The 17,854-nt window shown below is 39.2% G+C and overlaps 2 protein-coding genes and 1 pseudogene across 3 annotated transcripts; 1 reads left to right on the top strand and 2 right to left on the bottom strand.

The window, feature by feature from the left end:
* The first annotated feature begins 1,194 nt into the window (after positions 1-1,194).
* On the top strand, positions 1,195-3,600 carry LOC126620029 (uncharacterized). Of its 2 annotated transcripts, XM_050288490.1 has the most exons (7): positions 1,195-1,596; positions 2,060-2,188; positions 2,280-2,400; positions 2,491-2,572; positions 2,876-3,029; positions 3,134-3,184; positions 3,279-3,600. In XM_050288490.1, the coding sequence occupies exons 1-7, from the start codon at positions 1,315-1,317 to the stop codon at positions 3,285-3,287; spliced, it is 828 nt and encodes a 275-aa protein (XP_050144447.1). In that variant the 5' UTR covers positions 1,195-1,314; the 3' UTR covers positions 3,288-3,600. The 2 variants fall into 2 exon arrangements, with proteins under 2 accessions (XP_050144447.1, XP_050144446.1); XM_050288489.1 differs by having other exon boundaries at positions 1,196-1,596; positions 3,134-3,600.
* Positions 3,601-4,344: 744 nt separating this feature from the next.
* On the bottom strand, positions 4,345-10,060 carry LOC126618217 (uncharacterized; annotated as a pseudogene).
* A 3,430-nt stretch (positions 10,061-13,490) lies between these two features.
* Positions 13,491-14,754, bottom strand: LOC126619810 (pyridoxal 5'-phosphate synthase subunit PDX1.3). The gene has a single exon (XM_050288224.1). It carries the CDS (start codon positions 14,642-14,644, stop codon positions 13,715-13,717), a length of 930 nt encoding a protein of 309 aa, XP_050144181.1. The 5' UTR covers positions 14,645-14,754; the 3' UTR covers positions 13,491-13,714.
* Positions 14,755-17,854: the final 3,100 nt, after the last annotated feature.

Here is a 17,854-nt window from a genome sequence, read left to right as displayed (position 1 = left end):
CTGATGTGGGCCGTCAGATAGCAGATCTTATTATCTTGGACTTTTTTATTTCTTAAACTATAAGGCCCAACTACCTTTTTTTAACCTCAAGTTAAGTTATATTTTAGTCGAGCGATAGAGTTAGTAAACTAAATAATTAGTTGTTAGATAGAAGAAAAAGCGGTAAAGATCGAACCCATAGTAAAGAGCATTAAGTTGTTTGATTGTATGAAAATATAACAACTAATTTATAAATTTGTTTTTATAAAACCTATGATTTGTTGGTTATTTTCATGCAAAACATTTTACAAAGTAGAAGTTGTGTTAAGACAAAACATTCAGAGTACCATGTTTAAGGATTTCAACATCTAATACTAAATTGTTTAGTGATTAGTTATGGGGTCATACTCCATCGAATTTTACTGATATGAACTGTTTATTTTTCAAGTTGCATCTCATATATCATCCTTGCAAAATATTAACCAAATCAAAAATATTTAAGACATCTAATTGAGTTCAAAGAAATGGACAAACACTTTCTTCTGAGAAAACATCGAAATTTCTTCATGGTAATTGAATAGGCAAACAATTTGGGATTGAATTGAATTTTTGCAAAAATGATCTATGAATTAAAACTTACAAAATCGATTGAATTTGACGTGAAATGAGTCTCACAACTAATCTCTATTTTTTAAATAAAAAAAAGTTTTCCTCCTTTAAATAATAGAGTGGCATATAACTCCCAAATATCTTTTGTTTGCTTTGATGGTAGATTTTCTCATGAGTCATTGACTCATGACCAAACTTCTTCACCAAACCCAAAACTCCTATAGGCTATAACCACGCAATTACCAGCCACAAATTTACGCTACGTCCAACCCACTCAATAGCTACCATTCACGGGATGGTTCAATGGTTGAAGATGAATTACATACCGTATTTCACACTACACGTCTTACGTTTGATTTCTAACGCTATGAACCGTACAATAGTATTAAAAAAAAAAGCTGAAATACTTATGTAAATATTATCGATTGCTGAAAAAATGAAATGACGAAGCCGCCTGCTAGTCTTTAAAAAAAAAAAAACCCCACCCAATAACTCTCTCCCATAAAAAATGGAAAAAATTATTAAAATTGGTCAAAATTTAGAAAAAATAATTAATAAATATACCAAGCACGAGCAGACATAGTTTCTCGAGTTAAAAAGAAAAGGTCCATCACCACCATCCCATATTTTAATTTTTCCCAAAAGTGACGAATCATACCACGTTACAATGATTGCCTCTCTGAGCTAGAATCGCGTCCAGTCACCGATCGGAGTTCGGCTGCTGCTATGGCGCCGATGGGACAGCCTGCCGCCGCCGCCGAAGTGTACGTGCCGATGACCCTTCAAGTGTGGCGAGGTGTCGTGAACTGGGTGGGCTTCTTCTTCCAGATTATTCTTCAGATCCTGAGAGGCGCGCCTTGCCTTCCTCACCTGCTGTCCTGCATTTCTTCCTCTTCTCCTCCTGCTTTCAGGCCTCTGCCCGTCGCCGAAGTCCCTCTCAACGACTTGTCGTCCTCCGCCCACGTCGAAAACGGCGTCGTTGATGGTCGCCCCGTCGAAAAGCTCACGGTGCGCTTCTTCTGTCTTCATCTCCTGGTTTGATTATCGCAGTTGTTAATTTTTACTGTTGGAAGTTAATTTCGTTGCATTATTATTTTCTGGGGTAATACAACTGAAATTTATGATCGGATGCAGTTAATTATGCGAAATAACAATCTGGGTTATTTGCTTAATCAATAAAACTATCTGGGTTAATTGCAAAAACTGGGATTTTTGTTTACTTCAAGTGAAATGAATCACCATGGTGTACTTAATTTTTTTCCTTTCGAAATTTTACGGATAGAATTTAATTCGATTTAGTTAATTAAGCTTAAAATGTTGGAACTTTTAGGATTGTTTAGTAGTTCTGTGAGTTGTTAAAGCTGAAGTTTATGCGTCGCGCAAAATTTTGATTACACTTTGTTCAAATGACATGAATATGCTAGTTTTTCGAGTGATGGGTTTTAATTACTAATTGGATTTTGTAATGTAGGTAGTTCTTGATTTGGATGAGACTCTAGTATGTGCTTATGAAACATGTAGCGTGCCTGCGATTGTTCGTGCTCAAGCAACGGAAGCTGGGCTGAAGTGGTTTGAAATAGAATGTATATCTTCAGGGAAGGTATGTAGACCGCTCTTTCTCTGCAACTTTCATGCTGAAATTTGATTGCCGTCTGATAGTGTGTTTAATATGATAATTCTTTGGGTTGAAGGAGTCTGATGGTAAACCAAAGGTCAATTATGTGACAGTGTTTGAACGTCCTGGTTTGCGAGAGTTCTTGAAGCGGGTTTGTGAGTTTGCTGATCTTGTGCTATTCACTGCTGGTCTTGAAGGTTTGTTGGTATCCCCGTCTTCACAATCTTTTTTTTATTCTATTTAGTTGTTTATTTATTTCGGATTTGTTTTTTGATGACTCCATACAGATTATGCTAGACCACTTGTTGACAGAATTGATGTGGAGAATCTGTTTAAGCTTCGTCTTTATCGGCCTTCTACGGTTAGCACGTAAGTTTGTGATTTCCTTTATGTAACACCTCTTCATGTAAAGCATGCCTGGTGCAAATTCAGAATAAGTGCTGACCATTGTGCGATATATCAACATACACACGCACACACACGCATATGAAAACATAAATATAGCCGAATTTTGTACTGAAAGCTGTCAACAATGTGAACTAGTGCCAGTCTGCAAAGGAAAAGCCTTTTTGATTTATTTTTAAGGACTTTCCAATTTTAGTCATAAGTCTAAGCAATGGAATTTGTTATCCTGTGTGCAAGGAATGATGTTTGAACTTGTGTAAACCATAGGGAATTTCGGGAGCATGTGAAAGATCTATCATGTTTGTCAAAAGATTTCTCTCGAATCGTCATTGTTGACAACAACCCATTCAGTTTTTTGCTGCAACCGTTGAATGGAATTCCATGCGTTCCATTTTCTGCTGGACAGCCATACGATGATCAGGTAATTCACTAATTCGCATTTTGAGTAAAGAGTTTATTGGTTATCTGAAGTATGCTCTGATTACAACCTTCTTTGCCTTTCATTCCGTCATGTCGATTGTATAGCTTTTGGAGGTCCTGCATCCTCTCCTCATGCAGCTCTCCTTGCAAAAAGATGTGAGACCTATGCTTCATGAGAAATTTCAAATGCCTGAATGGTTTCAAATGCATGGATTCCCCGTTTCTGATTGAGAACATGGATGGTAATTAGGTTACCTAATGGATAGCTGCAATTTGTCTCGGGGCAGCCGACCAGATTGTTGTCCGGTGGAAGCATTTCTCGAGGGGTTTTCTGCCCCCGTAAATTAGTATTCCACGGGTGCCGGCAAAATCCAATTCCTTATATTGCTTCCAAGGCCAACAATTTTGTTACGAAGGCTGTCTCATGGTAGGATTAACTCCAATTCTTTTGTAATTAGACGAGATTTCAAATAGGGTGTAATGCATTCGGAAACTTCTGGGAAATTTTTTGGTTTATTCTTTGACAGTGTAATGTTATCATGTCATCTCTGAATTTAATCGTTTTGTTTTCACGAGGCTTTAAGACATGCTGGACCATATACTGCGACTGAACGGAGTATATATGCTTCGATACAAACTTTTAGGGCCTGTTTTTGGACTGCTTCTAGAGTTCTACTGGTGAGTGAAACTTAAAAAGTGCTTCAAGGTCGTGGAACTGCTTTCTGGAGAAGCACTTGTACTTCTAGGAAAAGCACTTGTTAGCAAAAGTACTCATTATATAGCAAAAGCACTTGTTCGCCGAAGTGGAAAAAACAATCGCTAGAACGACGGAAGCAGCAAAGTTTTGATCATAATTGAATTGAATGTTGCCTACCATGCATCTCTCTTTATTGCAACTTTTCTAAGAATGTGGTGAATCGGTTATGCATGGCTCTGCGGTCCGTACTTATTACGGTATTCCCCATTTGATAATAACACGACGGCATCTAATAGATTGACTGATTCGTCCGCTGCACGTGAAACTACAAATAGCACTAGATGACTCCTTTGATTTCTCTGTGACCGCCTACTTTTCCGAGTTGCTTGCATCCCCGACCTGGGACTGACTTTTTTGTGCCTCGGCCTGAGGCTGACTTGTCTGTGTCTCGGCATGAGCGCTGAAGCTGACTTGTTTGTGCCTCGGCCTGAAACTGACTTGTTTGTGCCTCGGCCTGAGATTTACTTGTTTGTGCCTGGGCTTGAGACCAACTTGTTTGTGCCGGAGAATCTGAAACAATTCCCAAAACTACCAACCGTCCTTTCAGAGCTGCACTTTGATTCATCACTTTGACAGATTTCATTACGGAGTGACAGTAGTACAGAAGTTATAGTTTCTTATCCCCAAAAGCAAAATTTGCAGAGTACTACTCAAACTCTGATGACGACATTTCAGTGTCAAACCAATTAGATTTTACGAGGGCAAGATGAATAGGATTGAAAGAATTTCTCAGCAGCATATGCTTTCCCTAGAATTATTGTGATCCAACTTGCCTGGACACTCCTTGTGTCAAGAGTGATTCCTACCTAGCATCACACTAGCGTGATGCTGGTAATTTCTATTCATTTATTGTAATAATTCCAAGCTGTTCCTCGAATTTTCCTATTTTTCCTCAATTCTCAACAATTTACAGCATGCATCTCACATATTAAACAAACATCAGTAATCATAGTCCAGAAAAGTACCAAATGCATGTATTTTCCTTCTTGTCCTACATATGTTTAAAGATTTCTTCAGATCTTACCAGTGCAGGAAAGGCAACTATGGCTTGCAATACCGTACGCATGACCAGTAAAGGAAGACGAATCTGCTCAACCTGCAAATAAGAAGCTTGGTCATCTTTACGTTCCGCTTGAAAGCGGTGTAAAGGAAAGATAAGGAAGTATCCAATTGTACAAACCAACTGATTCAAAACTTTGGCAATAACTTGTTGGGTGAATATCTGCCTCTGCTCAAAGCAGGCTTTGCATGCATCTGTGACCTGCTCATAAAAAAACATTATCCAGCCACTCATTATTGCCACTCAAAGAGATTTTCCAACCAAGAAAAAAAAAGATGACATGCCTTCTTTAGTGGAATTCCATCTTTGTCGAGATCAATTCCGTGGATAGCAATCAAGATTTCAGCTGGAGCCACAAGAGGACCTGATTGGGATGATCCCTGTGCAAGGTGGATTAAAGATCAAGCAACGAATAAGAGAACTTCACAAGCATATTAATAGCAAAACTTCCTTATGAAATCATGTAAAGGTTTAAAAAATGTATGTAGAGAAACATGTGCAAAAAAATGAAAAGAAAGAAAGCATCATGAACACAGCAAAGAATAAAAAAAGGTTGTACCCAGTGCACAAGGCTCCCGCTTTACGTAGGGTCTGAGAGAGATGAATGTCGGCTAGCCTTACCCCCATTTATGGAGAGGCTGCTCATAAGTCTCGAACCTGAGACCTACCGCTCATGGGCGAAGGCACTTGCCATCGCACCAAGTGCGACCTCTGAACACAGCAAAGAATGATGAATAAAAATTGTAACAAAGGAACTTTGAAATATCTGATAGCATGCACATTCATGAGAGGAATTATTAACTGATAATAGGGTCTTACAAATAATTTATCACAAAGTTGGGCATGGGAAGCAATAGTAAAAGAGATCCAATTATTTAGAGGTCGCACTTGTATCCAAAAATGACAAGGATCTTTGAAAGATTATGGCATTATCTTCTCATATTTTCATGACCCATACAAAACAAACCAGTAGAGAAAAAATGCGAACAGTCTTACACTTAGAATGCTTATATTGCCAAGAACTAACAAGGAAACATAGATACCTGTAGTGTGCAAGCTAGTGCTGCTTGGAACTTATCCAGTTGAAGATTCACAAGGTGGGGAAATATAAGCATAACCTAACAAAAAGTAGCTAATTAAATCATTAACACCAAAATAAAAGAGCGCCAACTGAATTAAAATCAATATGTAACTTTTATAATCTAAAGAATCAACTGTAAGTAACTAAGAACTGGAAAGGATTCATCCATAATATACCAAGTACAAGATAGCAAATTAAGTTCAAAGTACTAAGATCTGCTATTATAGCAGTTATTTGGATTGTGGATGGAGAGAAATAAGGTTCTGCAGTGATGAGTAAGTTAATTTCCTACGGGAGAGAAGCATGTTAGTGGCATCTTTATGGGCATCAACGCCAAAGCATTTTATAGTATATTCCTTTAATTTAATGATCTTGATTGACAAGAGCTAAGATTTATGAATAAATTTGTAATCGCTTTCTTGTAGCTTCAGCATTATTTCTATCATAGACAGAAACCTTGTTCGTCTTGTCCACTACATCATTTATCTTTACCAATTAAATTAATTATATTTCTTATCAATATTAACCCAAGTAGAAAAAGCTACAGTATTTCAAAATAGCACAAAATGTTGTTGATGGAATAGTGTAGCACTCCCAATTATAACAGAAAGGCATGTAACAAGTAACACCAACACACACATCACATAGTAGTGCAATTATGAGAAGACATTGAAAGGGATGGAACCTCATCTTTCGGCAGAAAGGGTAATATTAGAATACGAATCTCTACATCCTGCAACCATTCATACCCACAATACATAAGCTAAATTTCCGAAGGAAAAAAACCATATATAAGCTAATAGTGTCATGTATTTTCAACTGTCATACATAAATGATAAATGTACCTTCAGTTTTGAATCATATAGCTTTCTAACAGTAAAAATCAGTTCTTGAGAGGGAACTATTCCATCTGTCAGGGTACGTAAAACCTGATTCCATTAAACAGAAGAGAGGATTACAGATGTTATCAGGGAACTATTCCATCTGTCAAGGTAAATAAGATAGAGTAACACCTTTGTACAAAGAGAAAAATACAATGACAGACACCACTGGGCCTCGGCAATTGAAGGGGATGACACGCTTTGTGAACTGCATGATTGATGATTATCAGAGGAGATATCTTTACTGTTACCACTCACTGATGGAGGTCCATTGGAATGTTTATCTGAATCAGAATCCTGAGGGAAAACGACTTAAATGTTAACTCTCTGATTCAAATCAATAATATAAAACATATTTGAGTTAAACCCCACATCGACAATGCAAAGATTAGAACCTTCTGTAATTCATTTTTCGATCCTTCAGCATCTATCTTTTCAGTTGCATCAACACTTTTTAGAGAAAGCAACATTTCAATAGCATCTATAAAATACAGTAGTTTATTACAGATGGTACTATCTCCAAGAACATGAGATATTTGCAATAACATCTGCTAAGGTTAACAGGTATGTAGTTCTTAAAATTTCTACATCGAAACACATAACTGAAATGGCCGCGCTCCAAATTCCAAAACATCTATTTAAAGTTTAGGTAAATTACATTTTACCACCTTGCGTTTGAGTGCAATTGCAACCTCATACAACATCTTTAAAACATTTCACTCCCATACACAAACTTTTATTCTGTTGCAATTTCATACATCCGTTAGTTAAACCGTTTGTTTGACCGTTAAGTGATGACGTGGCAAATGCATGACCCACATATTTGATGACGTAGCATATAAAAAATAATTGGTTATCAAAAAACAATTTAAACAAAAAATTAAATTAAAACAAAATAAAAAGAGGCCCACCCCTCTTCTCCCACTTGAGACTGTTAACTATTACCACTTATATGAAGATGACGGGGAAAAAGAAATAAAGGGAATTATTAACTCCACTCCTCAAACAATAAAAAAACTTCAAACTTCCATTAAACAGATCATCCTTTTCTACGCAGCAACTGTATGTGCTGCTCACATATAACCACCCATTGTGGTCCAAAGGACTCAAACAGAGTTTTCAATTCTAATAAACGAAAAGTGCATTCTTGTAAATATCAAATTTACACGATCAAATAAAAAAATTACAACTATATCATACAATCATCAAATCCCGTTCACATACCTCATTATTCGTATAATCTACCAAGATGTGCTTCTCCAGCAGTTTCTACTTTCCATGGGTCTAACTCCAAAGGGAACTACAAAGATAAATCAAATTTTTGTTCTGTAAAAAACTACAGCACTAAAATGGTTTTCATCGAAATTAAGAAAATGACATCATCAAGTTAGCCTCCACTAAGAATGCCCAGTTTCAGCCCCTAACCCTAACACCAAAAAGAAATAAAGAAAAAAACTAAAAGGAGCTTAAGAATAAAATAAATAAATATCTGAAAAACAATAACTAGAATTGAAACAAGGAACTACAATCACAGCCGGTGCAAATTACAGTTAGCCATTTAGAAGAAGCTTGAATTACAACCTCAACTCCTAGACTTATAAGGAGAGAACATTGTATTTGGGAAGCTCCAGCAACGGCTATTTGCTTATATGCCTCGATGATGCGAGTAAAAGCCAATTGCTGCAACCAATCCTTCTCTTCATTAGAAAGGATAACAACCAGCTCCGACATCTTGGGCAGGACAAGATGATAGTACAATCCAACTGAAGTTGCTGTCGAAGAAAGCAGGCTGATATCTGCAACAGCTGATCGTGGACTGAGCTCCTCAGACTTATCCGTTGACAGTGATGGAGGTATATTAAGTGGAGCCTTTCGATTCAAACTGGTAACTTGCTCTTGGCTTGCATTTTCTACCTTAAGACTGGTACATTGCTCTAGGCTTGCATCTTCTACATCCATTAAGGCTGATGAGGATGTAACGATAGGTTCTGATCCACTATTCCATATCATGATCAGATGGAATTGATGGGCAACTATGCTCGGTTTCAGATGAAGCTGGTAAACCCATAGGTAAGATAGCAGTATCATATCCAAAAACATAATCCATGCCGGTAGATGCAACACCGCTATCAACTACAGCTGCTACATGTTCTTTCTCCCTTTTAAATTTCTGCAATTACCATAAACATTTCAACTCTAGAATAAAAGAAAAGAAAAAAAAAAGGGGTGAAAACCAAAACGAGAATAGAAAGCTGTACCACTATATCATTGGACACTGACTCACGAGCATCTAGGAGTGCAGCTATCGGAGGGAAAGTACTTGTAAGTGAAAGAACATCAGCAATAAATGATGGTGGATATTTAACTTGAGAATCACCGCCGAATATACCCATGTTCATCAGAGATTCATCTCCTTCAGTTCCAATAAGATTGAGTGGAAGGTTGCACATATTAGCCATCACTACCTCTGCTGACAAGTCAGCAGAGATACTTGAGATAAGAATTTCCAAAGAACCAACAGCTTTTTCACCTTGAGCAACCAGCGCATCAAACATAGCAACAAGTTGCTGTACAGGTCCACTATCACCATCTCCTCTAGAAGTGGTAGTTCCACTTGAAGAAACGTCATCTTGAGACGCAGAAACATTCCTATCTAACTCTTTAGCCGAATCCCCAGAGACACTGGATGTCAATTTGGCACGCTTTCCTGATACATCTTCATCCACTGCAAGATCACTACTATCAAGTGCTCCTAACCGTTTCTTCCCGGAACTACTTTGCACAGCATTAGATATGTTAATAGTGGGCTTCTCTTCCTGCAAAACATAAAGCTCACGCTCAAGAAGCTTCAAGATACATGATGCCCATGGCCCAATGTGTACTTGTGCAAGAGCATCCTTTTTTTTTTTTTAGCCTCTACAGATCTAATATAATATGAAATAGGAAGAAAAGGTGAAGGAATACCTTAGTAACTAGAGAATCATCTAGCCCGTCTTCCACACTTCCATTAATCTTGCATTCTTGCTGGGTGGCTAGCTCTACCAGCCCTCCAGCTTGCATCTTTCTCATATCACCAACCAAACGATCCCGCCACTGCAGAATGCAAACTCCATTATTCAGATTCTTTATACTAAAGTAAATCACACAAAGTAGAAACAAGGTTACATCAATTAAAGAAAACAAACTGTATTGTATTGCAACAGATAATGAGAATGATGAACTATTCCTTTTACAAGAAATCAATGTTTCAAAGCTATTAATGCTTTCAAAGCTATCAGTATTTCCAAAGGTATCAATGTTTTCAAAGCTGAAGACAGGCAATGAAATTCGTGGAATTGTTCAAGCATAAAAAAATCCTCCAAGTGGGTTTCTAATTATATTCTTTGAACCTTTACTGAAAGAGTTTGTCTGACAATTCTTTTGGGTTGGAAATATTTTGGGTAATCACTAATCGACATACACTATCATTGATCCATTGATAGACTAAATAAGATGGTGATAGAAGTTTTCCCCACTTTTGTTATAAAATGTTGAACATACAAGTGCAAACTGTTCATAGAAATCTTTTGAGTAAGGCCCCGTTTGTTACACATCCTAAGAGGGGCAGGCTTAACTAGGATTACAGTCCTATGTTTGGTATGGTCAAGGACTACAATAATGAGACTAACATGGATTAAAAGAGGCTTTGCGCCTCACTAAACCCCATAATCTAATCATGAGCAAAGCCCGGTATTATAAAGTACGTGCTAGAAAGGAGGCCAATGACCTCACCCCCACCCTTCCCCGGGCGCATCTTCCTCCTCTCTCTCTCTCTCTCTCCCCGCCTTTCTCTCCATTCTCTCCCTTTGAACCGACAATAAACCTCTTGGCTCCAAACCTGAATCAACCTTGTGCAGGTCTCCAGCTGTAGACGGGTTGGACTGATCGGAGAGGGAATTTTGGAGAGGTGGAAATCTGGGTGGACGATTTGGAGAAGGTGATTTTAGTTTGGTGTTACCGTGTTACAATAGACTTTGGTTATGGTTGATTGAACAAAGGAAACAAATTAAACAGAAATTGTCGCAGATTGAGATGCTGCAGTGTGCCACGGTAGTTGTTCTGGTATATTTCTTATCTTCAGGAAGCTCTGCACTTCCACCCAAATACCATCAAGAATTTCAACTTGGCTGAAACTCGAGCACCCAGATCCTCTCTCTATCTCTCTCGCGGATATGGAATCTCCCAACCCAAATCAACCACCACCAACCCACCACCGCAAATACCTACAGAGGTCGATGGAGAAGACAAATGTCAAACCAAATCTACCAGATAGGTCATCACAATCTACTCTCGTTCCAAGATATTTTGTCCTCAAAACTTGCATAACCCTACTGGTGCCACTATTATCTCACCCTATATATGATCCTAAAATACAGTCCTCTAGTACATAACAATCAACCACCTAACTCCTTAATAAGTTGACATTTACCCAAAACATAGGTCATCATGCCACTCAAAGAACAATTCTTTATAAATTTAAACATCATCATTCGGGGTAACTGTTTGATATCAGGAGACATAGTTATCACTTATCAACACCCATGACCTAGGTTCATACATATGTTATGTTTAAACTTTTTTCTTACCAAACCCAGTGACTAAAGAGAGGAAACGAAAAGAAAATTCTCTTATAACATGCACTTCCTCCTATTATTGAGAGGCAGTGTTTGTAAAGTGAGAACAATTTTTACACCTTTTACTTTTCGGGTGATGTTAGAGAGAGACTATCTTTTTAGACCATATTTCGTAGATTACATGGTGTAGCAGTTGATGGTTGGTCTAAATCATTAAAAATGAAATCCAACCATCAACCACCACATCATGTGGTTTACAAAATAATGGTCTAAAACGATGGTCTCCCTAGCATTTCCCTTACTTTTCTCATGGAGAACAGCTCCTTTGGAGCTCCAGATATGGTTTACAAATGTTTAATCTTCAAAACTAGTTTTAAATTGCAGAGGGTCATCTACACCTTATCAGCATTAAAATTTAGGACACAAGGCCAGTATGGAGTAATGCATAACAGTGGTAGAAAATTGAATATGGCCCAAGAAAACCAAGATACCTGTTAATAAGCACAACGATCACTAAGCTACCAAGCGATTTCACAGTTGGGAACCTGAGTTGATCAAGCAATAAACCCAAACTTTTACTAGCCTCAATTGACAAATCTCCAACATTGAGTAGGGGATGACCACCACGAAGCCAGGATACATTAAAATCCACCAAGTCCCCTACAAAGCGGACAAGTATCCTTCATAAGCAAAAACAAGCCAGTTCAGTTCTGAGCCTAAATAACAGAGTCAATTTTAATTACCTTCATGAGCAGGGGACGCCGGGGAGCCATTAGGGTCAGGAGTATAAAGAAGAATGAAAGACGGGCGGGTGTGGCGGGGGGCGGGTTGGGAAGGGAAAAGGGTGGGAAGTATGAAAGACGGGAAAATTTTTGAATTTCATAATTAAGTGAAACACGAGTGGCAAATGTGGATTATGTCAGTTGGTTAGGTTAATATGCCACACTTTGTATTTGAGTTTGAATTCTTATTCTTGCAATTTAGAACTTGTTCGAATGTTCGTTAAAAATGATTGAAAAAGTTTTTGGTGAAAATGTTTTTAAAACTATTCTTTAATAAAAATGCAAGTGAATCCTAAAAAAACACTTAAATTACTTCTTGGAAGAAGCACATAACTGGTGCTTCTTTCAGAAAGCACTTTAAGTGCTTTTGGAACCCAAAAACATATTCTCTAAAAGCGATTTTAGTAATTTTAAAAACACATTTAAACGAGCCCTTAATAAAGTTACGTAGACCATATATGTACGGATTTTCCTATAATCATTCACTTACGTACCTAGTTAAACATTAATCCACAATATTTCATCCATATTTCCTTTTATGAGAGGAAAATGATTGTTTCTCTATCTTCTAGTTGATATTCTACACATTAAAATTATATTACGCTTGTGAAAAACATTTCAAACGCAATATTCTATAAAATCCTTCTTACTTTGCCATGGTTGAAGGGCTTTTTCCCCTTCTTCAATTGAATTCGTGAAGTGTCTATTTATAAATATCAATGATCTACAATTGCTAATGCTATTGACGTTGGGCCATAAGTGTGTTACCATGGTAACTAAACAACTCCTGACCCGATATTATGGTAGTGAAGAATTCTATGGGATAATGTCTAATAACTAATATTTTGATTTTCAATACTCTAATTTATGAGAAACCTTTTAATATGACAGTTAAACCGACATATAACATTATCCAACTAATTAGTAACACCACAACTATTGAAAACTTCTCATAACTCAAACTTGGATTGTTGACCCCAAACTCAAACGGACTAGGATTCTCTTCTCTCATCTTTCTATCCCCTCTTCTCAAACTCTTTATTTTATCTCTCTTTCTATAAAAAAAAATTAATATAAAAATCCTGACCGTTCAAATAGAAAAATAAAAAAAAGAAAAAAAAAACGACGAGAGAGGATCTCCAACTCAAACTTGGGCCGATGACCCAAACTCAAACCCGAATCTTACCGGGACTTTCTTGGGTACTTGGAGAGTACTGATACTAAAAAATGTTAAATCTTTGTTGAAAATGTAAAAATTAGAATCTAACAGTTAAAAAAAACATCCAAGTACCCCAAATGTCAAATTACGCTTAATTAATAAGCCAAAAGCGGAAAACATAACTTAATTAAGCAAACAAAATCAATACTACAACCAAGTTTCCAACAACAAAGAAACCCAAAACCCCGGTCACCCACCACATTATCTTAATTTTTTACATGTAAAAACCCCACTAAAACCATCCAAACAGTGCCTTAAACCCACCAATCCACCCAAACAGTCCCTTAACTCCATCACTCAGACCGATTCGCAAACCTCTCCACCTTCTCATCCTTCAGATTCAACCCCACCATCGCCTCCCCCAACCCGCAGCTCACCTCCGCCAGCACATCCGGGTCACGGTAGTGCGTCACCGCTTGCACAATCGCCCTCGCCCGCTTTGCCGGGTCACCGCTCTTGAACACGCCCGACCCGACAAACACCCCGTCGCACCCCAGCTGCATCATCAGCGCCGCGTCCGCCGGCGTCGCCACCCCTCCCGCCGCAAAGTGCACCACCGGAAGCCTCCCCAGCTGCTTCGTCTGCATCACCAGATCGTACGGCGCCGCGATCTTCTTCGCGAAGGTGAACACCTCGTCGTCGTCCATGTTCCGCAAAACCCTAATGTCCCCCATCACGGACCGCACGTGCCGCACCGCCTCGATGATGTTTCCGGTTCCGGCCTCGCCTTTTGTCCGGATCATCGCCGCGCCCTCCCGGACACGGCGGAGGGCCTCGCCAAGGTTCCTGCACCCGCAGACGAACGGCACCCGGAAATTGTGCTTGTTGATGTGGTGTTCCTCGTCGGCGAGGGTCAAAACCTCGCTCTCGTCGACGTAATCGACGCCGATAGCTTCGAGGATTTGGGCCTCGACGAAGTGCCCGATTCTGGCCTTTGCCATGACGGGGATTGTCACGGCCTGCTTGATTTCTTTGATGAGTTGGGGATCGGACATCCGGGCGACGCCGCCTTGGGCGCGGATGTCGGCGGGGACGCGCTCCAGGGCCATGACGGCGCACGCACCTGCCTCCTCAGCGACCCGAGCCTGCTCGGCGTTCACGACGTCCATAATCACGCCGCCGCGGAGCATTTGGGCGAGGCCGACTTTGACGGAGAAAGGCGACTGCTTGCTCTCGGAAATTGCGCCGTTTCCGTACACCGCGACCACCCCTGAACCTGCCATTTCTACAGAGAAAGAGTGAAGGTTCTAGGGAGAGAAAGAGTGAAGGTTGTAGAGAGAGAAACGGGAGTGAGGAAAGAGGGTGGCGACCGGCGAGGGTTTTGGGAGGGGAAAGGATTGGGGGGGTTTATATAGGGTTGCGTTTGAATGGTTCTAAGAAAAAGGGAGGTGGGTACCACGCGAAATGGAGTCGCGTGGGGTTACAAGGTGGGGTTGGGGAGTGTGATTAATTTTGAGCGTTGGATTTGTTTTTGTTTCGGAGTCGTCGGTTGAATGATGGGAAGTATGTTGATCGGACGGTTAGGATCATGGGAGCTGACACTTGATGTTGTGGAGAAGCCCGCATGGTAGTTTGTTTGAGTAGAGGCCACGCAATTTAATGAGTCGAATCCGTTTGCTACGTGGGAAGTGGGGGCTCCAGTCGTTGGTGATAAAAATGTAAAGACTCTGACTGTCCAGCCTCGAATCTTAGAATATGTTTATTTTTTCGAATTATTAATTCTCTTTATCAATTCATAAATAAATATGCAATTAACATTTTTAATCTCAACCGTTCAAGTTCCAAAGATTTCCTTACAATCGTAGAGCGTAAGGACTTGTAGTTTGAATAGTTACAAATGTTTATTTTATGAACTCGAGCCAAACATTCTTTATCTTTTGTATTTCTCATTCATTTGGTACGTAACTCATGTGTAAGATTTGCTTTATATAATGAGTAAATGCGAGATATTGGATTAGTATGTGACAATAATAGCATGTTTACTTGTTTGAAATAAGTTTGGATGATTTTCTCGTGTTTACCAACCTATAGAAGTAAAACTATAGATTTTTTTTGTTTTACAAAAAGTTTAGGGACCTCATCTCTCAGGGCCATGACATATCACAACTTTTTTTAAGGACTTATAGAAGAGGTTTTAGCCCTTTTTAGTTTTTACAAAACATCCACCAAAAAAGATTGATGGCAGTGGGACTCGAATATTAGGCTTATTGATACCTGATTTCAAACACATCCATAATAAATAAATAAAAAGATATATAGCTGTCACATTATAATTCATGGTTCAAACCTAAAGAACAAAATGATTAATTCACTATTTGTCTTATTTTCATGATTTTTGTTGCTTTGTTTCCAAGTAAGTAGATAAATATAAGACTAGTGAAAGAGCATAAATTGCAATTTTCTTTCTCAACCTCACTCTTTAACATATACCCCATTTCTCTTAAACAAGTCGAAAAAAGTGATGAAAATGGAACTAAACAATGGATTTATTGAAGAAATTAGCCATCAGTTTAAAGGCACCTTTTGACCAACACATGCTTTCACCATATTTTTTGTCGTCGTCGCAGACTCACAGACTCGCACTAGTAAGAGGATAAAGGCGTCTTCAACTTGGCCTTCTAAAATTTCTTTATTTAGTGTTATCTTTCAGTTGGGAATTTATTTTATTTTATTTTATTTTATTTTATTTATAACGAAACTATCTTTCATCACATTAAAAACTAGTAAAAGGTCCAAAAAGAACCAATTAAACAACTACACAGAAAGTACAAAACCCAAGCAAAATGAAAGAGGTAACCCAAGATACAACGGGAGACCCACACAAACTTAAGCCCCAAAGGCTGCAAAAAATAAACAATAAAGATCCTAATCTCCAACAAAGACCATCGATCCGAGCAAAATGCCGGATGTGATGGGGATCTAGCATGCTGGTTGGGGAAGGAAAGTGAAGGAGGGAAGTGGATTTGATATCCAATTTCTAATCGGAGCCCACCGATCCGAGCACATGGTGGGATGGGATGGTATCATAACTAGGGAGGGGGATGAAGGAAACTTTAAAGACAAAAAACAATAAAAGCAAGCGAAAAATGCCAGGCATGAAGTCCGGGTGTCACATCCCAAACCGGCTCTGCCATAACACAATATTGTCCGCTTTGGGCCACACCCTCACGGTTTTGTTTATGGAAACTCAAGCAAGAACTTCCCAGTGAGTCACCTATCCTAGGATTGCTCTCACCCAAACTCGCTTAACTTCGAAGTTCCAATGAAATTCGAAGCCAGTAAGTTCTCAAAATGTCTCGTGCTATAGGAGGTAGGCATGTACATATAAAGCACATCATCCCTTCTCCATTGGTCGATGTGGGATGTTACAATTCACCTTCCTTAGGGGCCCGACGTCCTTGTTGGTACACTCGCACCACACGGCAGAGTGACTCTGATACCATTCTGTCACATCCCAGTCTCGACTTTGTCGTAGCATGATATTGTTCACTTTGGGCCTTAGCCACGCCCTCACGGTTTTGTTTCTAGTAACTCACACAAGAACTTCCCAGTGGGTCACCCATCATGGGAATGCTCTTACCTGAACTCGCTTAGCTTCGGAGTTCCAATGGAATCCGAAGCCAGTGAGTCCCCAAAAGGCCTCGTGCTATAGGAGGTGGGCATGTACATATAAGGCACATCCCCCCTCTCCGTTGGTCGATGCGGGATGTTACACCGGGATAATTGAGATTTGGCTCAAGGAAAAATGAGATTCAACTCAAGGGAGAACTGAGAATTAAAAAGGAAGGGAGAAAACTGGTAGAGGTGAAGGAAGAGGAGGATGGAAGCTGGGAGGGGAAGGAAGATGAGAGGGGAGGAAAAAAGGGGGAGGGCAAAGGAGAAAGAAATTGAGAAAAACTCAAGAGGAAATAGAGAAGAGAGAGGAAAAGAAGAAAGGAAGGAAGGAAGGCGGGGTGGATGCCTCCGGCACCTAAGCCAAAGGCTAGGGCTGACGGCGAAAGTTTCTGAAATTGTGTTTCACAGAGAGCATTTTAGAGAGAGAAAATGGGAGATTTTTAGAGAGAGAGCCGAAACTACTTCATTTTGGATTTTTGGGAGGGGCAGCTTTGGAGGACTACGTTTATTGGACAGTCTCTTTCGCCATCACACAGACAAAGGACAAAACCAAATCTTTGTTCCACTTTTAAGCCTTTTAGGTCATCTCCAACCGAAATGGGTAAACATAACCCTGCAAAAAATATTTTTAATTTAACATTGTCATACCCATATTCATATACCATCTCTAACCGAATTGGCTAAACATAGCTGCCTCAATAATTTATTAGTTTTAAGTTTATACTTTACTTATTGGTTAATTTAATTAAACTACCGTTGAATATTTTCAAATCTAGTCGGTCAATTTGAATTAATTATTGCAACTGAAGAGTTGAGGG

Source organism: Malus sylvestris, chromosome 4 (assembly GCF_916048215.2).
Source record: "Malus sylvestris chromosome 4, drMalSylv7.2, whole genome shotgun sequence".
In the NCBI taxonomy this organism is placed as follows: domain Eukaryota; kingdom Viridiplantae; phylum Streptophyta; class Magnoliopsida; order Rosales; family Rosaceae; genus Malus; species Malus sylvestris.
The sequence above is the reverse complement of the archived record's forward strand: the minus strand, read 5'-3'. Positions and strand labels throughout refer to the sequence as shown.